This window comes from Puma concolor, chromosome B2 (assembly GCF_028749965.1).
Source record: "Puma concolor isolate L17-30 chromosome B2, mPumCon1.1.hap2, whole genome shotgun sequence".
NCBI classification, from domain to species: domain Eukaryota; kingdom Metazoa; phylum Chordata; class Mammalia; order Carnivora; family Felidae; genus Puma; species Puma concolor.
This window is the reverse complement of record NC_141671.1, coordinates 118,935,433-118,960,691: the sequence shown is the minus strand read 5'-3', so window position 1 is coordinate 118,960,691 and position 25,259 is coordinate 118,935,433. Positions and strand designations below refer to the sequence as shown.

The 25,259-nt window shown below is 41.0% G+C and overlaps 1 protein-coding gene across 3 annotated transcripts in view; it reads left to right on the top strand.

Moving 5' to 3' along the window:
• The window catches only part of ARHGAP18 (Rho GTPase activating protein 18), a 195,000-nt gene that overhangs the window by 113,387 nt on the left and 56,354 nt on the right, over nucleotides 1–25,259 (top strand). For 2 of the 3 annotated variants that reach the window (XM_086707805.1, XM_025925719.2), the window contains exons 2-3: nucleotides 20,918–21,111; nucleotides 24,209–24,444. In XM_086707805.1, the coding sequence (XP_086563931.1) occupies nucleotides 20,918–21,111; nucleotides 24,209–24,444 (430 nt within the window). Of the gene's footprint in view, nucleotides 1–1,067; nucleotides 2,064–20,917; nucleotides 21,112–24,208; nucleotides 24,445–25,259 lie in introns of all 3 variants that reach the window. The other variant, XM_086707806.1, reaches the window with a different exon arrangement.

Sequence of the window (25,259 nt, the reverse complement as noted above, 5' to 3'; positions counted from 1 at the left end):
AGAATATTTCTGCTAGCTAGCTAGAGCCTGAAGCCTCCCAGTTTGTGATTGCTGAAGTTTTAGCATTAAGAGCTTTTTTTCTTTCCAAAGGAGTAAGTTTCAATAAGCGGGAATACGTTGGAGAATATGTGAAGTGGTTAGTTGTTCTTTAGACCAGCCAAAGGATCAGTGGGTTGGGCTGTCAAAGTTCACAGAGGGAAAATAAGTATCAATAAAAGGGTATTTATTGCCTGTCTTTATTGCCCTGGTGATAAAGTTGAAGAGTAATGTGTTTTCTCTGTCATAATACCATCTGTCCTAATGGAAGGTACTTGGTTATGCTATTTACTGACTGAGGATCAGGAAGCCTTCTTAGAGATTTGGCACAGCTATTAACTACCTGTATGTCATTGGGCAAATCACACAGTTTTTCTCTGCTCTGCCATATTCATGTTTGAAAACTTAAGGGCTGGATTTCATGCAGGGCCTAGGAAAGAAAGGATGCAGAGGATTTCATGCAGAAGTTCAACTAGGTTCTTTATCTCTGTCTCTTTAAAAACAAAACAAAACAAAACAAGAAACCTGTGTTAGGGGTTGGATTGTTTGAACGTATCATCTGTGTCTTTAAGCACATTGATAATTACAGTAGATTTGCTACTGTTCCTCTCCTGTGCCATCTGTGAAACTCAGAGAGTTGAGAATTATTTGACCTAGTGATCTCTAGGGTCATTTCAGCTCCAAATTCCACTCAGTTTGAATTACCATTTTTGAGGACAGATTTCAAAGGCTTTTATCACATAGAGACTAAGAGCCCAAGAACATGGGTCCTGGGACCACATGGCTTGGAGTGCATCCTGGCTTTCTTGGTCATGTTGATTTATTTCCCTGAGTTTCAGTTTCCTCATCTATAAAATGGGAACAATCATAGTGACCCCCTCATAGTCTTACCGTTGTGATCACTGTTCCCGGCAAATTATCCAACACTGCTTTTCTTCTTCTAATGGAGCGACTGCAATGCGGATAGTGAAAATTTAATTAACATTTACCTTTAAAATACAGCATGAGAATTTTCTCCCTTTCCTTCGCAGATTTGGGCCTTTTCAGTTTCTTTTTAGGAAGTGAGTGTGTTGGAATTGAAAGTTGGCAGGGTTAGTGTGCCACTGGTACTTAAATGGTCCCAACTGATGAAGGTGCCAGCGGTCAAGACCAGTGGATCTTCTATAAACATGGATGTCCGTTGTAGGTGTCCTGATGTAACTAAAGAGCTACCTTTTGGCTATGTGCCTGGGTAGGTGTGCCTGTGTGAACCCTTGCACCGTGAAACAAAAGGCTTTACATGTGGATTTGGTATTACCTGAAGGAGGCCGTCTGATGCAATTCGACTGTGGAGAGAAGAGTTTACTATATGAGAAGATGCCCGGGTGGCCTTCCTGCACGAACGTGAAGGACATTTGCTCTGGAAGAACACAACACCTCTTCAGATCCATACTGGAACATAATTTAAAGCAAGAGGATGACAATAGATAAATTCCTCCCACTTCAAAGGGAAGAGTCTGGTGCACACGGAGTGTTTGTTCCAAGGATCCGAGAAGCGGGCGTTGTGCCCTCCTGGGCCCTTCAGGCTGGGCTGCTGTTGCCACTTGAAAGAGCAGCCTGTCCTTGTCTGCCACACTTTCATCTTCTGCCACGTTTGTATCCATGGGCACTGTCACCCACGTGAAGGCACAGCTTGCTATTCCCGGCTTGGCTTCTGTGACCTGCAGTAAAGCCAAATTAAAACAAAAAAAATTTTTTTTAAGGCTTTGACATGGGATGGTAATTGCATGCAGTGGCTTTTAATCATTTGGCATTCACAAGAAGCATTCAGGGGGGCCGAGGCCTCAGGGAGCAGCAGCTCGCACGGGTCTTGGGAGGAGCTCTTGGTTGCAAGGCCTTGGCATTCTGGGTGTGTGTGTGGCAACACCAGGCAGCAACGTCAGTGTCACCTGGGCAACAGAGCACACAGAAGACAGCTTGGTGGACTGGAAATCAGCTCTGCCCAGCTGTTGGAATCTGCACAGAACTTCAGGAAAGTTGTTTTCTGGGTAAGATGTTGGGATGAGGTAGTTGGGATGGGCTGAGGGTGGGGAACGGAACATTCTTCACGCTGGTGTCAGGGAGTGTTTGGAGGCGACAAATGAGTTTCACCTTCCCACCAATTTAAACCGTAGGCAGGTCACAGGTGGAGATCTCCTGAGAGGAGAATGTCTTGTTCTCAAGCCCCCTCATTATCCAGCCGAGGGGACAGGCCCGGCCTGGTGTGGTGGGGCCTGGGGAGGCCGGCCTGGCTTCCCAGCCTCCTGAGTGTCTGACTCGCTCTGGTTGCCTCTGCCTCAGCAGGCAATCATGGCCCCAGAGTTTCTATTTGATTCTGCCTCCACTCACATCAGATATATTGGTGAACAAATTTGTTCAGCATTTTAGAATACTAGGGGACATTAATATGACTTTTGCTTAATCATAAGTAGTTCTTCATAGCTTTAGTGGGGATTCACCATTGTGGTTCTTTCATTATTTTTAAAGGTTTTGTTTCCTTTTTCTTCTTCGTGAAGGTTCAGTTTTTATTAAATGGCCTTAAGAAGAGAGAACCATGTTTGCCTTTATGATTATTTTAATTCCGAACATGTGACCTCCTCAGCCCGCAGCTTCTTTTATCCTATTTAAAGTGGTCTGCCTTCTGTAAGCTCTCTTTCACCCCTGTCGTTTTAAGTCGCATATACGGTGCTGACTTCTAAAATCAAACTCCCTTCGGTCAGTGGTCAACACCTCTTTCGTGAGCTCCTGATCTATGTTTTCAGATGTTCCCGCAGTTCTTGTCTAACTCGATTGTGCACAGACATCACCTGGGCATTTGGCTGAACTGCAGGTTGGGATTCAGCAAGTCTGGAGCGGGGTCTGAAAGTCCGCCTTCCTGAGAAGCTTGATGCTGGTGCTGCTGGCTCAGGGAACATGCTTTGTACCCAAAGGTCATGAACGTATGGAGGCAAAGACAGGTGAATCTCCTAGAAGATAGGGGTGGGCCTTAGGGATCTCGATGTCACCCAAGGGTCTCTAAGATATTTCAGATTTAGTATGTCCAAACGGAACTGCTCACATTCTCTGTCAAGCCTGCCCTTTGCCCTGTAATCCCTCTGCCGGTGAGTGGCAACCTTCCACCTGCCTATCGAAGAACAAACGATGCAGTTATCTTGGTTTCTTCTGTTTCCGTCATCCACTTTATATAACTTGGAGTCTGTTTGGGGGAGAGTTTCCCAACTTTTTCCTTTCACTTCTGTTTCTACCCATGCCTTCTGGATTCAGATCCTTACCGTCTCTCAGGGATCCCCTGACTCTAGAGCATCATGGCACCCGGCTGTCTCTGTAGTGTACTTATTTATTTATTTTTTAAATTTATTTTTGAGAGAGAGAAAGCGTGAGGGAGAGACAGAGACGGAGGGGGGAGGGAAGGATCCGAAGTGGGTTCTGCACTGACAACAAAGAGCCCGATGCGGGGCTTGAACTCAAGAACCGCAAGATCATGACCTGAGCCGAAGTCGGATGCTCGACCAACTGAGCCACCCAGGTGCCCCTCTCTGTAGTTTAGTTCTTAAACTTCATTTCCTCCTGATTTGGTAGTGACATTTGCTTATTTAGACACCTTCCGCTATTGCATCCCACGTGTCTCAATATGGCAAGCAAGGTCCAGCACAATTTGGCTGTGCCCTTTTTGCTTCCCCTCCCCCAATGCCTAACACGCCACCCCCACCTCCAACTGGTTGCACCTCCCTGGAAGTCAGTGCAGTCTGTCCACATCCGTCTACTCCATTTCCCAAGCTCACTTCTATTGCTTTGTTCATACGGTTGCCACTCCCTTGAATGCCTTTCTTGTCATCATCTGGCTGGCAGAGTACCATTTAGCCTTTAAGATCCAGCTCCCATCACTTTCCTGTGAAGCCTTTACCAAGTCACCAGCCTGGAGCTTGTGACTTCCCCAGTCTGTGCTTCCATAGCACTTTCAGTCGTTTCGCAGTTCCCATTGCTTGAGTCTTTGTTGCCTGCTAAATTCGAGATCTGCCTTTCTGAAATAGGTCTGAATTCTATAGGTTCGCATAGTGTGGAGTAAAGTAGTTTTTCACTAAATTTTTTCTAAGTCCAGGACAAGGTGAATATTCTGTAGACAAACAGGCACTAGCATGTTGGAAGTAGGAGGGAGTGATGTGATTTGTATACATTGAGCTGTACAAAGAGGACCTGCCTACTGCCTCATTCATTCGGTAGCTGCCCTGTCAGTAAGGTAGCCACCAGCCACCCGAGACTACTGAGCACTTGAAATGTGGCGAGTCCAAGGATGAATGCAAAATGGAAGTTACCGGATTTTAAAGACTTAGAATGAAAAAAAAAGAGTAAAAGATCTCATGAATAATTTTAATATTGATTACCTGTTGTAGTGATAATATTTTGGGTATATTAGGTTAAATGAAGTATACTATTACACTTACCTTGTTCTTTTTACTTTTCTAATGGGGCCTCTAGAAAATATTAAAATACTTTTGTGGCTTGCCTTTTATTTCAGTTGGATAGCAATGTTGTCGCATTCGAAATAATACAGAAAGGTTTCCTACCACCCTCCAATTGTGCTTTCTAAGATTCAGACAAGTATTTAATGTTTAGGGGCAGGTTTTGAATCATTACGAGTTATTTAGTTAAAAATAAAATCACTCAGGGGCACCTGGCTGGCTCAGTTGGTAGAGCATGTGACTCTTGATCTTGGGGTCGTGAGTTCGAGCCCCACATTGCGCATAGAACTTACTTTAAAAAAAATAAAATCATTTATTTGAAAATACTACCACTAAATTCACATTTTCAAGTTGTAGTCTTTCAAGAGTGTTTTGTTTTTTGTTTTTTTGTGGGTTTTTTTTTTTGATTCTTTTTAAAAATTTTTTTTTTCAACGTTTATTTATTTTTGGGACAGAGAGAGACAGAGCATGAACGGGGGAGGGGCAGAGAGAGAGGGAGACACAGAATCGGAAACAGGCTCCAGGCTCCGAGCCATCAGCCCAGAGCCCGACGCGGGGCTCGAACTCACGGACCGCGAGATCGTGACCTGGCTGAAGTCGGACGCTTAACCGACTGCGCCACCCAGGCGCCCCTTTTTTTTTTTATTCTTTACTGAACCACCAAACTAAATCTTAGGGACTTTACTATAATTCATCTATATATTAATGTCACCTATCCATAAAAACTCAAATGCTAACTTTTTTTTTAAAACCATTGTCCATGGAGTGATGAGAAATGGAAAGTGATAAATTCTATTATACAATTTGCAATCCATGTCTTCAACTCTACTGCCTGCATAGTTTCTCACTACTCAGCTGGATCAAAATCATATACATTGCCTACCATCATTAAACCCTTCTGCCTAATTAATTTTTCAGTGTTTAAAGCTTAAGGATTCTATACAAGTTTTTTTAAAACTTGAGATGCCTAAGGCAGTTGTTTTTCTAATTTTCTGTAGTCATTAAGTTTATTTCAAGAGAGAGAGAAGGAGGGAAAGAATTTCAAACAGGCTCTGTGCTGAAGCATGGGGCCCTTCATAGGACTTAATCCCATGAACATGAAATCATGACCTGAGCTGAAATTGAGAGTTGGATGCTCAACCAACTGAGCCACCCGGGCACCCCCCTCCAGTGCTTTTAAAAAACAAACAAACAAAAAAAAACGTTTTATTTTTGAGAGGGAGAGAGAGTGAGAGCGTGAGCAGGGGAGGGGCAGAGAGAGGGGGAGGCAGGGAATCCGAAGCAGGCTCCAGGCTCTGAGCTCTCGGCACAGAGCTTGATGTGGCGCTTGAAACCACGAACTATGAGATCGTGACCTGAGCTGAAGTCGGACGCTTAACCGACTGAGCCACCCAGGTGCCCTAGCGCATTTTTAAAAAATGTTTTATTTTTGAGAGGGAGGAAGGGAGGGAGGGAGGGAGAGAAGGGCAGGCAGAGAGACACAGAGTCTGAAGCAGGCTCCAGGCTCTGAACTGTCAGCACAGGGCCCAGTGACATGGGCTCGAATTCGCAAACCGTGAGATCGTGACCTAAGCCGAAGTTGGACACTTAACCAGCTGAGCCACCCAGGCATCCCTGCCTCCAGTGCATCCTTAGGTGGGTCCCAAATTAAATCAAGTGAAGCTTCTATGGTTGAGGGGTAAGTGGGGCACCAAGAAATCCCCCACTACCGTAGTTTCCCCTTCTTTGGAAAATGAAACACTAAGTCAAAGTGGCAGGTTCCGTTAAAGCATTATATGTGAAAAATCAGTGCGAACAGATTAGGGTTATATAATTTTTAAAATTGGAAGAGACTTGAGATGTTCTTATTCATATTGTAGAGTGAATTATCTGTCATGTTTACACAAAGAACAACAGAGCTGGAGATACCAACTTCTGTCTTCCAGTAGAATCTTCTTTACTAAACCACCCTGTGATAATAACCTAAGAAATACTCTTTCTTGGGACATTAATATGGCCTAGGAGTGATGACAGCACTTCAGGTGAGAGTTAAGAACCTGTTGGATGGACATAAGGCGAAGGGGTGTGTGTGTGTGTGTGTGTGTGTGTAGAGAGGGAGATATGTATATATATGTATATCTCTCTTCACACACTCACACATGCACACTACGATTCATGGAGCCGTAGCCCAAAGCAAGGGTTGGGTGAATGCTTAGGAGGTAGCCAATGAATGTGTTTCTCTTCTCTACTCTCTTCATAGCTTATTGCAATTCACTGATTAGGGTTTAAAATGGCACAATGAATTATGCAAAAGCTGTTTCTGCAGGAGGGGCTGTCTTGCAGCCTAATGCAGCACAGATGGAAGATCTTCCTTTAATCATTGTTCTCACAATACTTGGAAGCTTTTTGAGGAATAAGCAGTCAGAAGTGGAAGTGAATGGCCTTCAACAGTAAATGAATTCCTTCTGCAGAGAGGAACTGAAATGTATTTATGATGCAGATGGTTGCCCTGTGTTTGAATGCTCATCCTTGTCATCTGATATTCATGCTTAGAAGCAGAATGTGTCCTGAAATACTTGGGTTTTAGATGGTTCCACTGGAGAAATTACTTCTGCTCAGGCTGGCCCAACATGTATTATTATTTCTCTTCAAAAATGGTTGCGAGTATTTAAATGCCAATTCGCTCCAATCATGAAAATATGCAAATTACCTTTCTCTCTCTCTCTCTCTCTCTCTCTCTCTCTCTCTCTGATCCTTAGTTACTACTAAAGAGACTGAATTAGTTAGCATTCCCTTACTTTTATTAGCATAATATTAATGCAAATGATCAGCAAAGGCTTTTTCAAAAAGAAAGCAGAACCATGGAAAGCAATTAATAACAGTGCTCACTTGCCTCAGTGAGGAAGGAAAAAACATTTATGATTAGGTTTCTAACTTTGGTATCTATGCCAAGGACCACCCACATGAGCCTAAAAAGGTTCTTGTTTCTAAAATCAACATCAGCTCGGAGGTGTCAGCTGCAGGGCAAAAGCCAACTGAAAAAGGCCCAAAGGGAAAATTTCGGAAGGTGATATGCAGTTACCTGTGGGTAGTTCATGATGACTCAGGTGCTCTTAAGCATGTGTGCTATATGGTATATTTCTAAGCCATTGCTTTGTAAACTATAGGCGGAAAAAGTAAAGGAATGATACTCATTGGCCACTTCAGTGTATACAGTAAAGGACTGAAAACCATTCCCAACAAAGGGGTTAATATAAAGAGGACACTGATTAATTCTTTATTTGCTCAGAGGAAATGGGCTTACATTAGAGGGAAGTAAAGTTGAATCAAATAACAGGAAGACATGGTTGGCTCTGGGGAGAACTTTATAAAATTAGAATGAGGTATATAGCAAGAGACTGGAATCTCCCTGCTTACCTACTCTTACTGTGCTGCAAATGTTTCTTACAGTTTCTGGCATCTGTGTTGGCCTTTGTTTAACTGGAAGTGAGCTCTGCGACACCTCCTTGCTGAACCACTCATAGCATGAGGCCAGTGCTGCCTTGTATTGTTCATTTTCTATAGGCCTTACCTCCGCTGTTAGAAGGGATCAGAGGTGAAGTCCTATGTTTCTTTAGACAGCAACATATATAGCGCCTTGCAGTTAATGAAGAGTATTTGTTGAATGGATGTGTAGATCACAACGTTGTGATCTGTTTATTGTTAAGCAAGGCCCAAGCTCTGGAGCATCGTTCCACCAAAACAGTGGAGTATAGTGCACCCGGATGGCTCAGTCCGTCGAGCATCCGACTTGGGCTCAGGTCATGATATCATGGTTTGTGAGTTCAAGCCCTGCGTTGGGCTCTGTGCCGACAGCTCGGAGCCTGCAGCCTGCTTTGGATTCTGTTGTCTCCAGCCATCTCTACCCCTCCCCCGCATTCCCTCCCTCTTTCTCTCCTTCTCTCTCTCCAAAATAAACATTAAAAAATATTAAAAACAAAACATTGAAGTATTGACTTCATGTCACTTCCACTTTTTTTTTTAAGTTACCTGCTCTACTACTTGAAATGGAAAATAGACTTCATTATGTGGATTAATTTCATTATTAAGTCACAATCACAGTTATTTTTAAAAATAAAACTGGGGCGCCTGGGTGGCGCAGTCGGTTAAGCGTCCGACTTCAGCCAGGTCACGATCTCGCGGTCCGGGAGTTCGAGCCCCACGTCAGGCTCTGGGCTGATGGCTCAGAGCCTGGAGCCTGTTTCCGATTCTGTGTCTCCCTCTCTCTCTGCCCCTCCCCTGTTCATGCTCTGTCTCTCTCTGTCCCAAAAATAAATAAATGTTGAAAAAAAAAAATTAAAAATAAAACTTAAAATACAGAACTCTGATTCTGACTGACATCTGTAATGAAGGAAGACCAATGAATAAGTGTAGGCATTGTTGTTCAGTGAGACTTTTTATTCATAAAGTTATTGGATGAAGAAATTCACATTCTTGTATGAGAGTGGTTGGCATATGCTCAGAGTTTTGCAAGTATTTCTTATAAAAGTTATGCATGTTACTTTATAAACCCTGCTTCAGCAAATAACTGGAGTCTTTTATGAGGTGGGAACCCTTAATAGTTGGCCCTCCAACATCTGAATTAAAAAAATGAAAAGGAAACAAAGAACAGAAAACAGTTCTCAGTCTTGGATTTTTACTGTAACGTATCTGACCACGTAGGTCTTTCTGAAGACTTACCCTGGCAAGATAGGAAGGGAAGTTAATCTTTGATGCCATCATTCATCCTGATGGTTTTGGTGTATACAGAACAAATACTGCTTTCTGCCCTAGTGGGCACAACACCCTCTTAATCCTTTCATATCCTCCTCGTAGAGCTTACTCGTACTCTGTCGTGGTCTCTGGAGGCTCTGTTCTGCGTTCAGTAGCCCATTGGCTAATCTCTTCCACAGTGTTAGCTTCGTGAGACCATAGTTCTTTCTTCTACCTCTCTTTTCTGGCGGGAGTATCATTGGTACCAGACCTGGCTGGGATGTGAGGTCCTGGGAGCCTTGGCCAGGGCAGAACGCAGAGCTCATGGAGGTGATCCAGGCAGGTGACCTTTTGGGAAAAAATAGAAATCAATCAGTCTGGGCTGTTTCTTTGAAAGGAGAACCCAAGTCTAGAGCAATGAGGAAAGTAGAGGAGAGCGAGAGGGACGGCAATGCAAGAGTAGAGGTGGCAGTCCTTGAGCTGAACATCGATTTAGTATCAACTTTCTACAGAGTGCCAATAGCCTTGGCCGTGGCTAGGGAAGGAACTCTCAAGGGCATTAACTTGTGAACTTCTTGGTCTGTTTCAGATTCCCACAGGGAATGGCAATGGGGACCCAGATGCCATATTGCTTTCAGTTAAGTGGGAATTTGGCTGCTCTGCGTATGCAACAAGTGAACAGTAGGCTAGCATAAGCCTGGTGATGAGTGGGAGACTCAGGATTCTTCTTAAGACAGGAATTAAACTAGGGCAGGTTCATATTCTTCCAGTTTGGCAGATTTAATCTTCCCAGAATTTTATGTGCCTGTGGGTGGCATTTACCAGAGCTCAGTGTGCCCGCAATACTGCTAGATGATGTGGTAATGCTAATGAATAGCTTTAGTTATGTTTTCTTACTAAATTAGTTTTTTCTTTACCTCCTGCATTTCCTCTGCTCAGCCCCTGAAGGTTCCATAAAACCCTTACCCATCATGCCTCATGGTCACATTAGGTCTCACTGCCCCCTGCACTCTGTTCCTGAATTCTAAACAGAGCTCAGTGGCTTTTACTGAAAACATTTATTTTCGTGGGATTTTTGTTTTCTTTTGTTTTCCTTCCAATGTTAGACTTAAAGTACCCACTCCAAGCAGTATTTAACGATTAGAAACGGTCTTTAGTCGCCCATGTTATTTCTCATGTATCTTTCAGGCTACCTGCACTCCCGTGTCTTGGGTTGGGTCAGCTGAGATTTTAAAGCATACTAAGACAACAGGGGACTTAGATAATCTCATTTAAAGAGGAAAAAATGGCCCTGTAATATTCACATATCCTACTTTGTAACTGATTGCCAAGGACATGTGGTGAAAACATGGATGAATTGTTTCTGAGCTCGGCTAAATCATTTGATTAGGTGGAAATTATCCCCCCCCCCCCCAATCTACTCAGCAGAGCTGACTTTTAGCACCTGGCTTATAAAAATACTTCCTGGCCTTCAGTATTACAGGTGGAAAATTATGGTATTTGAGGGTCATTTGGAGCTATCCATAAAATTCTACTTTGTAGCCTAAGTGAAGCAGATTTCTTTTTTCTTAGCCAAGTAGTTGTCATTTTGTTGCTACTGTTTTCAGTTGTTTTATTACTATTCTTCAGTATTATTTTGAAATAATGTGTAAATATCCTCTGCCTCTTTATGTAGCATTAACACAGGTATCTTTTCCCTTTTAATGTTTTCTTCCAATGTTTGTCGGCTTTCTTTTGCTGGCTGGTGAAGGTTGGTTTTATACTTCTACAGCCCCACTGAGATGATTTCTCCATCTTATTTCAATAAATAGTCCCAAAGAAGAGTTTAATAATAATGCCCACATCTCTTCCAGAATATGCCCATGTCTTTGTCTTTAGTTATTATCAGAAGGTTTTTTTTTTCCGACTATGCCTTGTGTCCATGTTTTTATTAACATAGGAAAGTTGATGCTAATATGTATATAAAAGTTTTATGAAGGGCAAGAGGTTTGCCCGTAGGCAATAAGTAAAACCAGTATTATATTCAGTACTATTCCAACGTGTTAAATTAAAAAATATTAACGTTGAGGCACCTGGGTGGCTGAGTTGGTTAAGCGTCTGAGTTCAGCTCGGGTCGTGATCTCATGGTTCGTGAGTTCAAGCCCTGCGTTGGGCTCTGTGCTGAGAGCTCAGAGCCTGGAGCCTCCTTTGGATTCCGTGTCTTCCTCTCTCTCCATCCCTCCCACACTCACACTCAGTCTCTCAAAAATAAAAATAAACATTAAAAATTTTTTCAAAAAAATATTAATATTCAGGGGCGCATGAATGACTCAGTTGAGCTACCGACTCTTGATCTCAGCTCAGGTCATGATCCCAGGGTTGTGGGCTTGAGCCCTGTGTCAGGCTCTGCACTCACTGTGGAGCCTGCTTAAGATTCTCTCTTCCCCAACCCCCCACTTCCCTCTTCCCTCCTGGCTCATGCTCACTCGCGCTCTCTCTCTCTCTCTCTCTCTCTCTCTCTCTCTCTCTCTCAAAAAAAAATTAATGTTCATAGTTTGGTATTATATCAACAAATGTTTTGTTAGTAGCTATATGATGGCAGGCATTATGAATCAATACTCTGTGAACTGGAGGAGGATTTTGGAAAAGTTGTAATTTATTACCTTATAGTCAGAATGAAATCTCTCCTGGATCACAGATTCTGAAGTATATTGTTAAATTTTATATGGAGGGTTGTACATTGGTGTAAATTTATGTGTTTGTATTAATGTATGTTTAAGGAACTCTGGTAAACTGTAATGATGAAATTCTGGTCTAATAGAAGGCTTGATAGGGAGCTTCTGAATGACAAGTCCAAGATCATCAGGGAAGATGGGGAGACTTTTGGTTTTCATTAGTGAATCTTCATTTCACCTCTGGAAATGCATAGATACCTTGAGAGGAGCACAGCTTTGAAACAGGCAAAACCATTGATTTGTTAAGAGCAATAAAAATATAATGGAGAAAAGGTTGGTGAACACCTGGGAGGCTGATAACTACTGTTGAAACCATGTGACTGCTGTGAAGTAAGAACCAGGTATTAGCAGTGGTGAGGAAGCTGGACTCCATCTCTGGAAAGAGCAGCCTTACTAATGGGCCGGTGAATGGGTTTCAGCCAAACCCATGAAGACTGTGAGAGACAGAGCAGGTGAAAGGGAGGGATCCCAGGATGGGCTGTGGAGGTGACTTCAAATTATGTTTGCATCTACAGAAATGTTTAGGGAGTGGTGGGGGCGGGGAGGGGGGGACATGAGCGGAGGTGAGCAGATCCAAGTGGTAGTCAGAGAGGAAGTGAAGTTCTTTGTGAGAAAGCATTGGTGAACCCCACATGGCCTGAAGCACATTTGGGCTAACGCAGAGGCCCGAGGCCTATGCTGCAGGGCTGTCTGGGCCACAAGTTTAGTGAGGAACTGGAAAATTCCACCCGTACCTGGTGTTGGTGGCATTTATAATCTATCTCATGATGAATGTTTGAGCAGCTTGGTTGAACAGACATCTCTGAGAAGGTGCCCAACATATAGTAGGCACTGAACAAATATTTTAAAATTCATTTGAGAGATTGAGTTGACAGGACGGAAGCAGGGAATGTGAGCTTAACAAAACCCAAGCCAGTGTTTGTTTATGACTTGATATTAGGTGTAATCTAACATGAAATCAGCTCTTTGTTTTGTAACCTCTATTTCCTCACAAGGAAGGCTACTTTCAGACTACACTCAAGAGTGAGATGCATACAATAATTACTTAGTAATTGCCTTTTTAAGGTTTCCTGATGACTAATTTCTTTACTGTCTACTTTTCATGTTCCTGTCTTACTCCTTTGTAAGTTTTGTGCAGTTAAATAAAAATCACCTTAGGAATTAAAAGGAAGTTGTTGTGGAGGCAACAATAATTGAACAATTTTAAATTAATAATTGAAGAATTTACAAGCATCTTCTATGGCAAGCAGTTTGCTGAACTCAAGGATACCCAGATGAAAAAAACAAAACACAGGATATTGCCTTAAGGGACACAAAAGGTAGCATCACAGTGCAGGATGTGGTAAGGGCTGTGGGGAACCTGAAGAAGCAGGGGAATGCTTTTATTCCACCCCCCACGGAGAGAGGTATCAAGATGTGAAATTGAGTAACAACAACTAGAAAACAGGTCCAACTGGAGAGCCTATGGCCAGAGTGCAAAGAAGCTGCTGGTGTCTAATCTCCAGGTGGCTCTACAGCTAACCGGAACAAGGAAAGGGAAGAGTCCCTAAATAGAAATGCGTCCGACGGAAACACGTATCAGGTGGATGTGGGCCATGGGGATGGATAATTGAATGAAATGTATATGCAAAGCTCAGTTTGATATGCTTTGGGCCATTGTTCCGAGATCTTGACATTTTATGTCAAAGCCCCACAGCAAATCCCTCTACCCTTGTCTTTGGAAGACGATTTTGGCTTTGAGGCCCCGTGGCTCCCTTTTGGTTACTTGTGCCTCTAAGTGAGGGGGAAGCAGGGCCTCCCGAGAGAAGTTTGGGGAGCTCAGGAACCAGGAGAATCTCACTTCTACTCAGAACGAGGGTCTAAAAGTGGAAAGGCTGTAACCCTAGCCCATAATTTTCCCTGGGTGTACCTGCCTGTGTCTGTAGATAGAAACAAAGGACGTTTTTTCCAGTATACCTTGGTTGCCTCCTGACTTTCCCACATGTTTTTGTCCTGTGCCTTCCCTACTTTCTGTCAGACCTGCTGGTGTTAGCTGCCTCTATCCCTGCTCTTTCAGTGTTATTCGCATGTAAGTTGCTTTGCCATAGTTTTCTGTAAAAGTGATAAAGCCGGGTTTTCAAAACCAACTCCTGACAGTGTCACTGAGGGGGCTGCTCCTCTCAGTATCGCTTAGGCAGTGTTGTGTAAGTGGAAGATCATCCGTTCAGTTGCTCATTGATTTGCTGTATGTCAAAATGGGACGGAAGTTCAGTGAAGACTAATGTGCTGTACAAATACTGACTTTTATTTTTAAAGAGATAAAATGCTGAAAGAAATAATGCTTAATTTTTATCCGCCCCCCCCCCCATGAAAGGGACAGTGTATACGAAGAGGAAAAGTAAATTTACTTGAAATGTGAAATATAACTGCATATATTTTTAAAACTGTAGCAGTTAGGGGCGCACGGGTGACTCAGTTGGATAAGCGTCTGACTTTGGTTCAGGTCACGATCTCATGGTTCGTGGGCTCAAGCCCCGCGTCAGGCTCTGTGCTGACAGCTCAGGGCCTGGAGCCTGCTTTGGATTCTGTGTCTCCCTCTCTCTCTGCCCCTCCCGACTCATGCTCTGTCTCTCAAAAATAAATAAACGTTAAAAAAAAAAACAACAACAACCAAAAACTGTAGCAGTTGGGTCAAATAGAAAAGATAAGGGATCCCTTTTCCTGGGTTCTCAAAGCTGCCTGGATGTGGGGAGAGGCCGGTGTGGTGTTGCTTTCTCATCTACTTCTTGCTGCCTTCGGCATTGTCCCTGTTCGTTCTTCCTGGATGTCAGCACCGCTTCTAATAATTACTGCTTTCAGCTAAACAATAGGCTTCCGAGAGAAAAAAAATGACTTGGGTCATTCGTAGCCTGTGCTTTTCATACTCATTCAAATTCAGTGTATTCTGATGGACGGGGCCATTACAGAGCATTAATAGTGGCACCATCTCATGATGGCAGTGATTACTTCTTTAATGTCACTGCCCAAGTGAAAGAAAAATCCACACAGCAGAAAACACGTTTTCTGTTTTTGGTTTTTTTTTTTTTTTTTTTTTTTTTTTTTTTTTTTTTTAACACAGAGATAATATATGGGGAGAAGCAGAGTGAGTTAAAACCATTTTTGAAAATTTCCAAGTTCTTCAAAGAAAGTGTTTCAAAAACAGGTACATGTGAAGTCATGTCTCAGAGTGACACAAAGAATATTTTAGAAAATGCCTTGGAAAAGATGTATCATGCATTTTAAAGAGAGATGGTTTGATTGTTAAAAGGTATTTTTCTCTAGATAAGTATACTGGTCATTTAAAAACGTTAATTATAGGCTGTGTCAACATGATCACTTTGGGTTTTGCTATGTGTGGTACAAACTGAGAAAGAGTGTCTGATGCAAAGGAAAAAAAAGTAAATTCTAACCTTTCTAGTCTATTTGGTGTAATAAGACGACTGCAGAAGAAAAGAGGGCACTAATCTTGGTTCTACCATCACTTTGCTGGGTGACTTGAGGGAGAATTTAACCCTGGGGCCTCATTACCTCATTTAGAAAATGATGGGATAGATTTAAATACCTAGGATCCAATACTGTTCTAAAGTTCATGCTTCAATAACTATGGCTTTATCTAAAATATACTTGGTCATTATGTTTGATGGTAAGTTATGCTGTAAGAACCTTTTCTTGGGGGGGGGTGCATTAAAAACAGAACAAGAAGCGAAACAAAAATAAACCATATTCCTCTGTTTTGTATCTCCCAAACTAGTCACTTCTTTTTAAAATATCTATTTATTTTGATAGAGAGTGGGGGGGAGGGGCAGGGAGAGAGAAAGAGGGGAGAGAGAGAATCCTGAGCAGGCTCCACACTGCCAGAGCGGAGCCCAATGCGGGGCTTGAACTCATGAACCGTGAGATCATGACCTGAGCAGAAATCAGGAGTCTGACTCTTAACCGACTGAGCTCCCCCAGGCTCTCCCCAACCTAGTCACTTCTTTCTGCGCATTGAAATGAACGTTGGGATAAGGAACATGAAAGAAAGTATAACTCTTTTGGGGAAGATATTGTAAGAAAACAAACAAATCCGAATCCTAGCATCAGAAGACTTCAAGAAAGCAGACTTTGGGCCACAGAAGTGCCTCTTGGAAGGGACAGAACAGCAAACAGACTGATGAGTGCAACAACAGGAGTATTGATGTGGGGGGGGGGAGTGGACAGAAAGTAGAGATCGGACCAGGTAGTTAAATATGAGTTCAAAGAAACATCCTAGTTGCAAATAAATTTGCCCTGAGATGGTTGAGGGAGAGGAGAGGTAAGGATGACCAAGGAGTGATAAGGAAAATACACATTTTCAAATACACTGGCCCAAAGGAAAGCTTAGAATTCCTGCCCCTTTGTCCATGATAAATAAAAGCAAATGATGAAAGACATTGGCAAGGTAGAGGATTTTAAATGACGTTCTATTCTTTGTCATTGAGATATAAATTAAATATGGGTATATCACTGGAATGAGTCCCAGTTTTGATGAAAGGCTGTGAAACTAAACTAAAATAAACAAAGAAGTAGGTCAAGAGTCACCAGGAAAGCATGGCTGTTTCTTTCAGTAAGGCTTTCTGGAGCGTTGCCCGCAGAATTGAAAAGTGCATTTTGAGACCCATTAGGTGGTGCTTTTGAGAAATACTGAAACAGCGGTTTTCAGAGTGTGGTCCTGGAATACCCGGTGGGGGCAGGGTGGGGTCCCAAGACCCTTTTAGGGATCTCGGAGATCGTAATTGTTTTCGTAATAACACAAAGATGCTATTGGCCTTTTTCAATCTCATTCTCTCATGAGAACACAGTGAAGTTTCCCAGAGACTACATGATGTGCAATATCACAAAAGATTGAATGCAGAAGCAGATGTGAAAATCCAGATGCCTTCTTTTAAGCCAGACATTAAAGACAGTTTCAGAAAATGTAAAACAATGCTACTCATCTCACTACTTTTTTTTTTTTTTTTTTTGGTATGGACAATAGGGCTTACCCTCCCCCAGAGTTATTTATGTTAAGATGTCAATTATTCTCGTTAAATGAATTAGTATTTTTTCCCAATTTTAATAGCTAATAGGTATATCAATAGATATAACCTATATAGGCAAAAGCTCTTTGGGGGTCCTTGAAATTTTTAAGTGTATAAAGAGACCAGAATGCTCAAGAATGGCCCTCCGAGAGGATAAGTAATTTTTCTAAACATTAGAAGAGGGCAAAGGTGACCTTATTAAATTATGGGAGGGGCAGTTATTTATAGTCAGCAGTTTTACAGTGACCAGTGATACTAAGTTCCACACCCTCTTCATGGTTACCCAGGAGGGATTTCAGGAGGAGAATTCTCCCTTGATAACTCACAACAAAACATTCAAGGTTATTGGTATTCCTCCCATTTTGTAGGTAGGAAATGTTAGGGCTAGATAAGTCATGTGATTTTCCAGAATCCTAGAGGTAGTTATTACCCCCAGTTCCATATATTTGCATGTAATTTCTCTGACTGCATTGGTACTAGAATGAGTCATCAGTCAACTTGCTTTCATTCGTCTAGCAGACCACAGCCTAAACGCATGGCACCATCCACCTCCCTGTGAAGAACAAGTTGTGTCAGACCAATTTAACGTTCTTTATGACAAAGTAAATAAGAGGCCTGAATGATCTAATTACATTTGAAATTCACTGACCAGGGGAAAAAACATCACAGAAACATAGGATAAAATATACCTGGGAAAAATAGAACGAAACAAAGCCCCGCTTTTTTTTTTTTTCTTAGAAACACAGCATAAGAACATGCTAGCAAGAGGGAAAGAAAGGACATTCCATAAAGGCCCGTAAGGGTCTCTTAAGTTACTATTTGCTGATCGTGTTAGCGCCCATGAAAAAAAGACATGGCGACGATGCTGTGACACGTGCGAGAGCATGAGGTTGCAACCAGCTGGAAGCCACTTCTATCAGAGGACACTGTCTAGATCTGTTGGTGGCTTTAGCTGGAAAAAGTGAGGAATGTGAGCATTTTTGAAGAGTGGCCCTGGGATGATTGACACATAGGATTCTGGAGGGTAAGTGAGGAAGAACAATTGTTTGCCAGTAAGTCAGGTGGAAGTGATGGGTAGTTGCCTGTGGTACAAACCGTGTGTTCCTTTGATTTTAGCACCATGTGTTACCTTGGGTCTTTTGGAAATATAAAATATTTCTGCTCTGCACTTCATTATGTCTAGCAGATGTTACTTTATGTTCTTGAACCCAGTTTGCACAATGAACATGACATGGTATCAGATAACATAGTCCTGAAAACCAAAGAGAGGAAACTAGTTACCTGGCCTCTTACCAGGACAGTTTTAAGAAGGGCCACACTTTCAGCCATTGTCTGTATGGAGTTCAAATGTAGAGTGTACTAAGAAAAGAAGTGCCATGACGCATTTATTGACATAAACTGTAACTTAAAAAATGTTCCCCTACATTTTTAGAGAAAATGTAACCTACCTGGCATGCTAAGAAGGGTACCACTGAATGGTTTCCTCCTTCTCCTCCCCATCCTCTAATGTTTAAAAAAGAAAATGTTTTCTTCTAACATTTACCAATGATTTGAAAAAGGAAAAAAAACAAAAAAAAAACCTCTCCATTTCATGGGACTCCACATTGTCGAGTTGTGGTAAAAAACATATTCAGCTTTGAATCTTATTAAAGTAAAAATACTGAGTCTATTCATTAGCACTAGGTGATTAGATTTTTGCTTTATGCATGTTTTGAAAGCAGGGCTTGATATAGAAGGTATATTTACGTAACAATGCTGTTGCTCAATGCCCTTGCATTTTTCTGCCCATGCTATCTTAATGGAAATTTACTGGAAAATTCTTGCCAGAATAAATACATTCTTTCAGAAGTGAAAAGCTTAATGTACTTTTAGTTCAACTGCACCTCTTTTCTGTGAGCAGATAAACCAAATTATTTGGCATTAGTCATTACACATCACACATTCCACAGTATGTATTGTAGTCTCCCGTGGAACTAAGTGGTGCAGGAGATAGGAATAAGGTAGCGGATCTCATGTTATAATGAGAGAGAAAACAAAAACAAGGATAGGGCATCTACATATTTGACATGAAACAAACCAAACATGAATTTGGCAGACATCCTGTAAATGATTTTTAACTATCCTGGTAAAGCAGGATTATATAACAGGACTTGGGGATAGGTTGAGCTGCTTGGGGATAGGTTGAAGTAAAAATTTATTTTTTTTTGTTTTTAAGAGAGCGATAGCTTTCACGTTCACATTTTAATTAAAGAATCAGGAGTGGAGACTCTAAAATGAGAACACTGAAGGTATGGCCACTGGGGCAAGGAAAGGGGACCAGGATGGGATGCAGGGATGTAAACAGGACGATTAGGGCAGGGAGGGAGGAAGTGCCCCTTGAATTAAGGGGTGGGGGAGGCAAACAATGGACAATGGAGACTGGAGGAAAGAGGTTCACACAACTATGTCCAGACTTCCTCCTGTTGGCCCTAGTCCTAATGCCCACCCATCACCGCTCCAGACTTGATACTGGGGAGATATTCGAGTGATTGTTCATTCATTACTGACATTATTAAAATGCATAATCAAGTCAGAACCATCTTCAAAGGCATAAAACTGGCCTGTTAGCATATTACAGTTAAGTAGTCAGTTCTATTGTATTTGTTTGTAGCAACAGGAAATTAAGTGTTTTGACTTTCTAAGAAACCAGTTGGAATTAAACTGCTAGGTAGAACTGATCAGAGTTTAGTGACCGTCTCCCTTATGTACTATTAAATCCTACTGTTGTAAATAATTATGGGAAAGGCCACTTTAAATGTGAAAATATTCACCTACTATTAAATAATTTTGTTTTATGGTTCTTTTTAATTTCATATGTGAAGTAAGAAAACCAATGTAGCAAAGTATTACTTCCTAACATTCTCTTGGGAGCTAAAGGAGCAATTTGAAATTAGAATAACAAAACGCTAGTTCACCAATTATTGTTCCCACGTAAATTATATCTTCAAAAAATTTTTGAATATAAAGAGGAAGCACCATACCTTTAAAAACTTCCTTTTTAAAGTAATTAGGGTTTTCCCCCCTGTAGCTCAATATAAAAAATTATAAAACAAAAGTTAGTATTTCTATTATATATGGGATATATATACACTTACTTATTATCAGGTCTTTTAATTCACTTTTAGTATCAGGTGGGATGTGACTTATAATGAAAAAAACGTAGTTAACTTGGAAGTTATAAAAATACCTTTAGTCAATTTATCCTTTTCTTGGTAGATAATATTTGAGATGAATGTTGAAGAGATAACTCCTAGCTATTCACCATTGCCAATAAATGATTTTTTCCCCCAACAAATAAAGTTTCAGTGTATTTTAAACCACAGATCGGCCAAAGGTACATCTATAAGTGAAATTTGAAAGTGGCTTTCTATAGTAGAATGTAACAGCAAACTTAGTATGTCATTCATCTGTTGGCTTTGGTTTCAACAATAAAAAAGGAAATTCATATGGTATGTCATGTATTGCAGATACTTGCTCTATAATGGCTGAGTTTTGTTTGCAGATATAAATAACAAATATGAAATACTGTATAGAATTGAATCTCAATAGCCTGTAGTCAAGATTCAACCTGTTGCTTTCTGAGAAAAAAGTTTTAGGTTAGAAAGGAGTCTTAAAATAATTTACATGAAATGGAAATGGAAAAATGGTTTATTCTATTGTTGTTTGTTCTTTGCATACTTTTTCATAGAGAATGAAACTGCTCTACAGGCATATTAAAATTACTGGAATCTCAAGGTAAATAGCTTCAAAATATATATCTCTTTGGTTTTACTAAGGGGAACTTAAAGAGTTTCAAAATTCTTCAGTCAGTGCTCTGATGTTTTAGAAATTATACTACTTCCTCATCTGTTAAAATGAACCATGTTTTCTTTTGAATTTATAGTCGCAAATATGGCCAGTACACTATGAACCAGGAAGTCACCAAAGTTTCGGAAAAACCTCCATATGACCGATCAAGTTCTCAGGATTCTTTGGATGAACTATCTATGGAGGACTATTGGACCGAACTAGAAAATATCAAGAAATCTAGTGAGAACAGACAAGATCAAGAGGTGGTGGTCGTCAAAGAGCCTGATGGTAATGACTAACTGAATAAAACTCTTGTTTGTGTATGTATTTATGAGAGATGGATACAGGAGAATGTAGAAGGAGAATAACAACAGCAACAAAAATTAAAGCTAGGACAGCCAAAATAAGATAATGCCAGTTGGCCTTTCAACTTGAAAAATTACTTGTTTGTAGCAGATTTATGGATGCAGCTGCCAAATTTAAATGGCAAGAACACATTCACTTAGTCTGAGATACGGCTGGAATCTTGTTGACTAGGCTTACGGCATCAGACATTCCTGGGATTAGACTTGATCTTTGAAAGGATCTAAACTTCCTTTCTCTGATATTTTAGCTACACGGTCCTTTTTTCTCTAGTGAGATTAGATGCTTGTGGAAAGCTCACTATTTGCAGTGATCCTGTTTTTCCATTGGTCAGTCAGCTTGAGTTATTTTGATGTTCTTTATTTTATTGATTCACAATTTTCCATATTCTACCTAGTTTTGCCTTTTGGAAGAGCAGAACAAGCCTGTTCTGTTTTTACAGGATAGCCTTTCAAGTAATTGAGGATGATTATCTTGTACCTCACCAAATCCTTCTAGAAGGAAAAAAAAAAAAAAAAGATTTACATACACCAGTCCTTCAGGTGATTTTCAGACCTTTCTCCGTGTCGGTCATCTTATCTTCAAAGTATAGTACACCTGATTGGATATAATGCTGCAGGCTTAGCCAACTAACCTGAGGGTATGGGTTTGGACAATGTATGATGGCATTGGTGTTTTTAGCTTCCATATTGACTTCTTTCTTTTGTTGGTTTGTAATTTCTCTCCACTTTCTTTCCAGCCATGTTTCCCATAATCTCCACTCCTATATTTGATATTCTAGAAGAAACATACACTTTTTTTTCCTCTTAAAATTCATGCTGTTTCTTTCAATCTCATGGAATCAAGCAGTCACCAAGGTTTTGATGACCAGGTCTGGCATCTTTTATAATAGCTCTCTTTCTATGCCTTGTGCCATCCATAAGTTTCTAAGTTTGTTTTTGGGGTGTCAGTTGATGCGGGTGCCAAAAAAGTAAGAGACAGTTAGTGCCTTCTGACCCACTCACAATGATCTCCTTTTCAACAGGATTTCTTAAGTCAGTGACTTAGCACTGAGTTGTTTAAGCAGCTGAATCTACCTACAGAGGTTTTTCTTTCCCCTTTGCTATAACATTGCTTGGAAAACCTACCAATAATACTTTAAAAAGAAAAATTGGAGACTTTTCTTTTGTTTTGTTAATGTTAGTTTATTTTTGAAGGAAAGAGGCACAGAGCATGAGCGGGGGAGGTGTAGAGAGAGAGGGAGACACAGAATCTGAAGCAGTCTCCAGGCTCTGAGCTGTCAGAACAGAGCCCAAGGCGGGGCTCAAATTCACAGACCGAGAGATCATGAACTGAGCTAAAGTTGGACGCTTAACTGACTGAGCCACCCAGGCGCCCCTGGAGATTTTTCTTAATTTAACATTTCTCAGATTTGTAAAATGATAACTCATTTTTGTTTTTGTGTTTTTGTTTGAGCTCTCTTTCATTTTACTCTCATTCTTTCTCACTTCACCAGTAAGGTTGAGCTTATTTGTGTTAATCAGTGGATCCCCCAACTTTTCTGTCTCCGTGTTTCAAGATGGAAGCAGCATATCAGTGGTCTGCTGAATAAGGAGAAAATATTCCACAGAAAATAGTAGTCAAGCCTGATATATAGCTGTGTGTCATTATCTATTTCATAAATTTCCAAGATGAAAATGAATTTGCAGGTAGTTGTTCATAAGGTCATCATGAAGAAGAATTGAGAATGTTTCTACATGCCCGTGCCTTTTCTTTAACTTTAAATTGTTTTGACTTTTACCTCTAACTTTTAATGGACCAAGTGACACTGTATTTGAATCTTGTTTACTTATCATGTCGAGACCAGCTTTTTTCCCCTGCCAAATTGTTTTTATACATGTGTACTGAGTTCTGCATTAATGGCATTAATAATAATGGCTGGCTTTTTATGTCAGTGAACAGTTTTTATTGCCTGGCAATACGCAATACCTGGCACTACATTCTGTTTCTTGAAACCAAGGATGTTGACACTTGATTTCTGCCCTCAAGGAGTTCATAGGATGTAGAAGGGTAGATGGGCTGTCATAGAGCTTTGCAAAGCTCTTCCCATGTAGCTAGCGTTCTCTCATTTGGTTATGAGGCAGCCAGGACTGCTGTGCTTTAGGTGACAGATGAGAAAACAGAGTTGACTTGAAGCTATGTGACTTGTCCAAAGGGACGTGGCTACCAAGGTGGAGAAATGGAGTGTAGATGAAGGTCTTTCGTCTCTCAAGTCGTTGGTCTTTCATTTTCCTCTATAAACTTAGCCCTGGGAGGGAATCTATTCTACTTCTCTTTCTGTTTTGTTTTTTTTTTTTTTTGTAATTTTTATATATCTTAATACTGTTTACTTTCTGCTTTCAGCGTTTTGAATTGATTATTAGGTAATTAGTTTCGTATCATCTTTTTTATCCCCTTAAAATAGTGTTTCTTTTTTAATTTGCAAAAAAAAAAAATCTGATGTGCTTACTAGGGGGATTAAAACCTTAAATTTAAAATTGCTTGGTTCCTGATGTCTGGATGCTCTCCTTCTTTGCTATACTCCATGTCAGCTACAGCGAACAGAAAAAAAACAGCCTTTCCATCAATTAGTGTTGGACTCTGGGGCAGTGCTGAATTTAAGCCAAGAAACGGGCTTTAATGGATATCCCCAGCATTGCCTTCCTTCTGTAACTTGATGGAAGTAAGTTATCTTTTCATTGCTTGCTCATCTCTGGAAAGAGAACAGTAGTATCCTCCTCTGGTTAATCTGCAGAGAAGTGATAGAGGTTAATCACATGTGAAGTCATTTAAAATTTTTAATTGAGTATATATGAAATGGATCTAAAATTTGATATCTTTGTGGCTGAAGTTGATGGCAGTTGTCCAAGTTTCAGATAATGATTCTTAGTGCTGTGGTTTGATTTCGGTGGAAGAATGTCAGTAAGCGTGTTTGAGGAGCTTAAAAAATGTAAAAGTTATCATATTTTGTGACCTTAAATGCCATTTTTCTCTACCGTCTTAGAGGGAGAACTGGAAGAAGAGTGGCTTAAGGAGGCTGGTTTGTCCAATCTCTTTGGAGAGTCGGCTGGAGATCCCCAAGAAAGCATGGTGTTTTTGTCAACACTGACCCGGACCCAGGCAGCAGCTGTTCAAAAACGGGTAGAGACGGTCTCCCAGACCTTGAGGAAAAAAAACAAACAGTACCAGATTCCTGACGTCAGAGACATATTTGCTCAACAGACAGAGTCCAAAGAAAAAGTAGGTTTTCTTTTTTGATGTTAAAACAAAGGAATAATTGCTTTGAATTGACTGACCCAATCCAGTTTCATTCAAATCATTACAAACTTAGGGAGTGCGTATATGCTAGGCATGAAGGCTCTGTGCTGGCAGTGATCAAGAGAGACCTGGTCCTTGTCCTTCTAGGAGTCATACTGCTGGGGCAGAAAATTGTAAACAAGTTAACATTCAGTGCGAAAATCCTTGTGTTAGGTGTCCTTGCAGCATCAGGAATAGCCCTGACCCCTCAGACAATGTGACTGCCAGTTGTTACTTACAGAAAAGTAGGAGGTAAGGGATTCTTCCTTATCTATTAACTCTTGCAGGAATATGTGCTTTTCCCCAGCCTCATTTGGGGATGAATTGAAGTGGAGGGTGAGGGAGCTAACTGCAGTGTGATTAGAAAGCAAGACCCCTGAAACATGAAATAACTTCCTCTTTGTATCTAGTGCTTAACACAACACCCAGCACACAGATTTGAGTAAATGTCTGTCAAGCTGATGAATTTATTATGCAAGCTGTTGGAATCTGGGTGAGAATGTGGGACTGATGAATGAAGAGCTATCAGGGGAGGCATGGGGACCGTGAGAGACCTCTGTGGCCTCGAGCAGCAGCCCATTGGGGGGCTGTTTTTCACTCATCCAGAAGGACCTAAGGAGCTTGCACAAGTGACAAGTTAATATCATCTATTCCTTAATCAGGAAAATCTTGCTTTATAAAAAGAAAAAAAGTCACCTGAGCTAAATGATGTTCTTAGGGTTAAAGCTGATTTACACTCTGGATTATTTTTAGGTGTC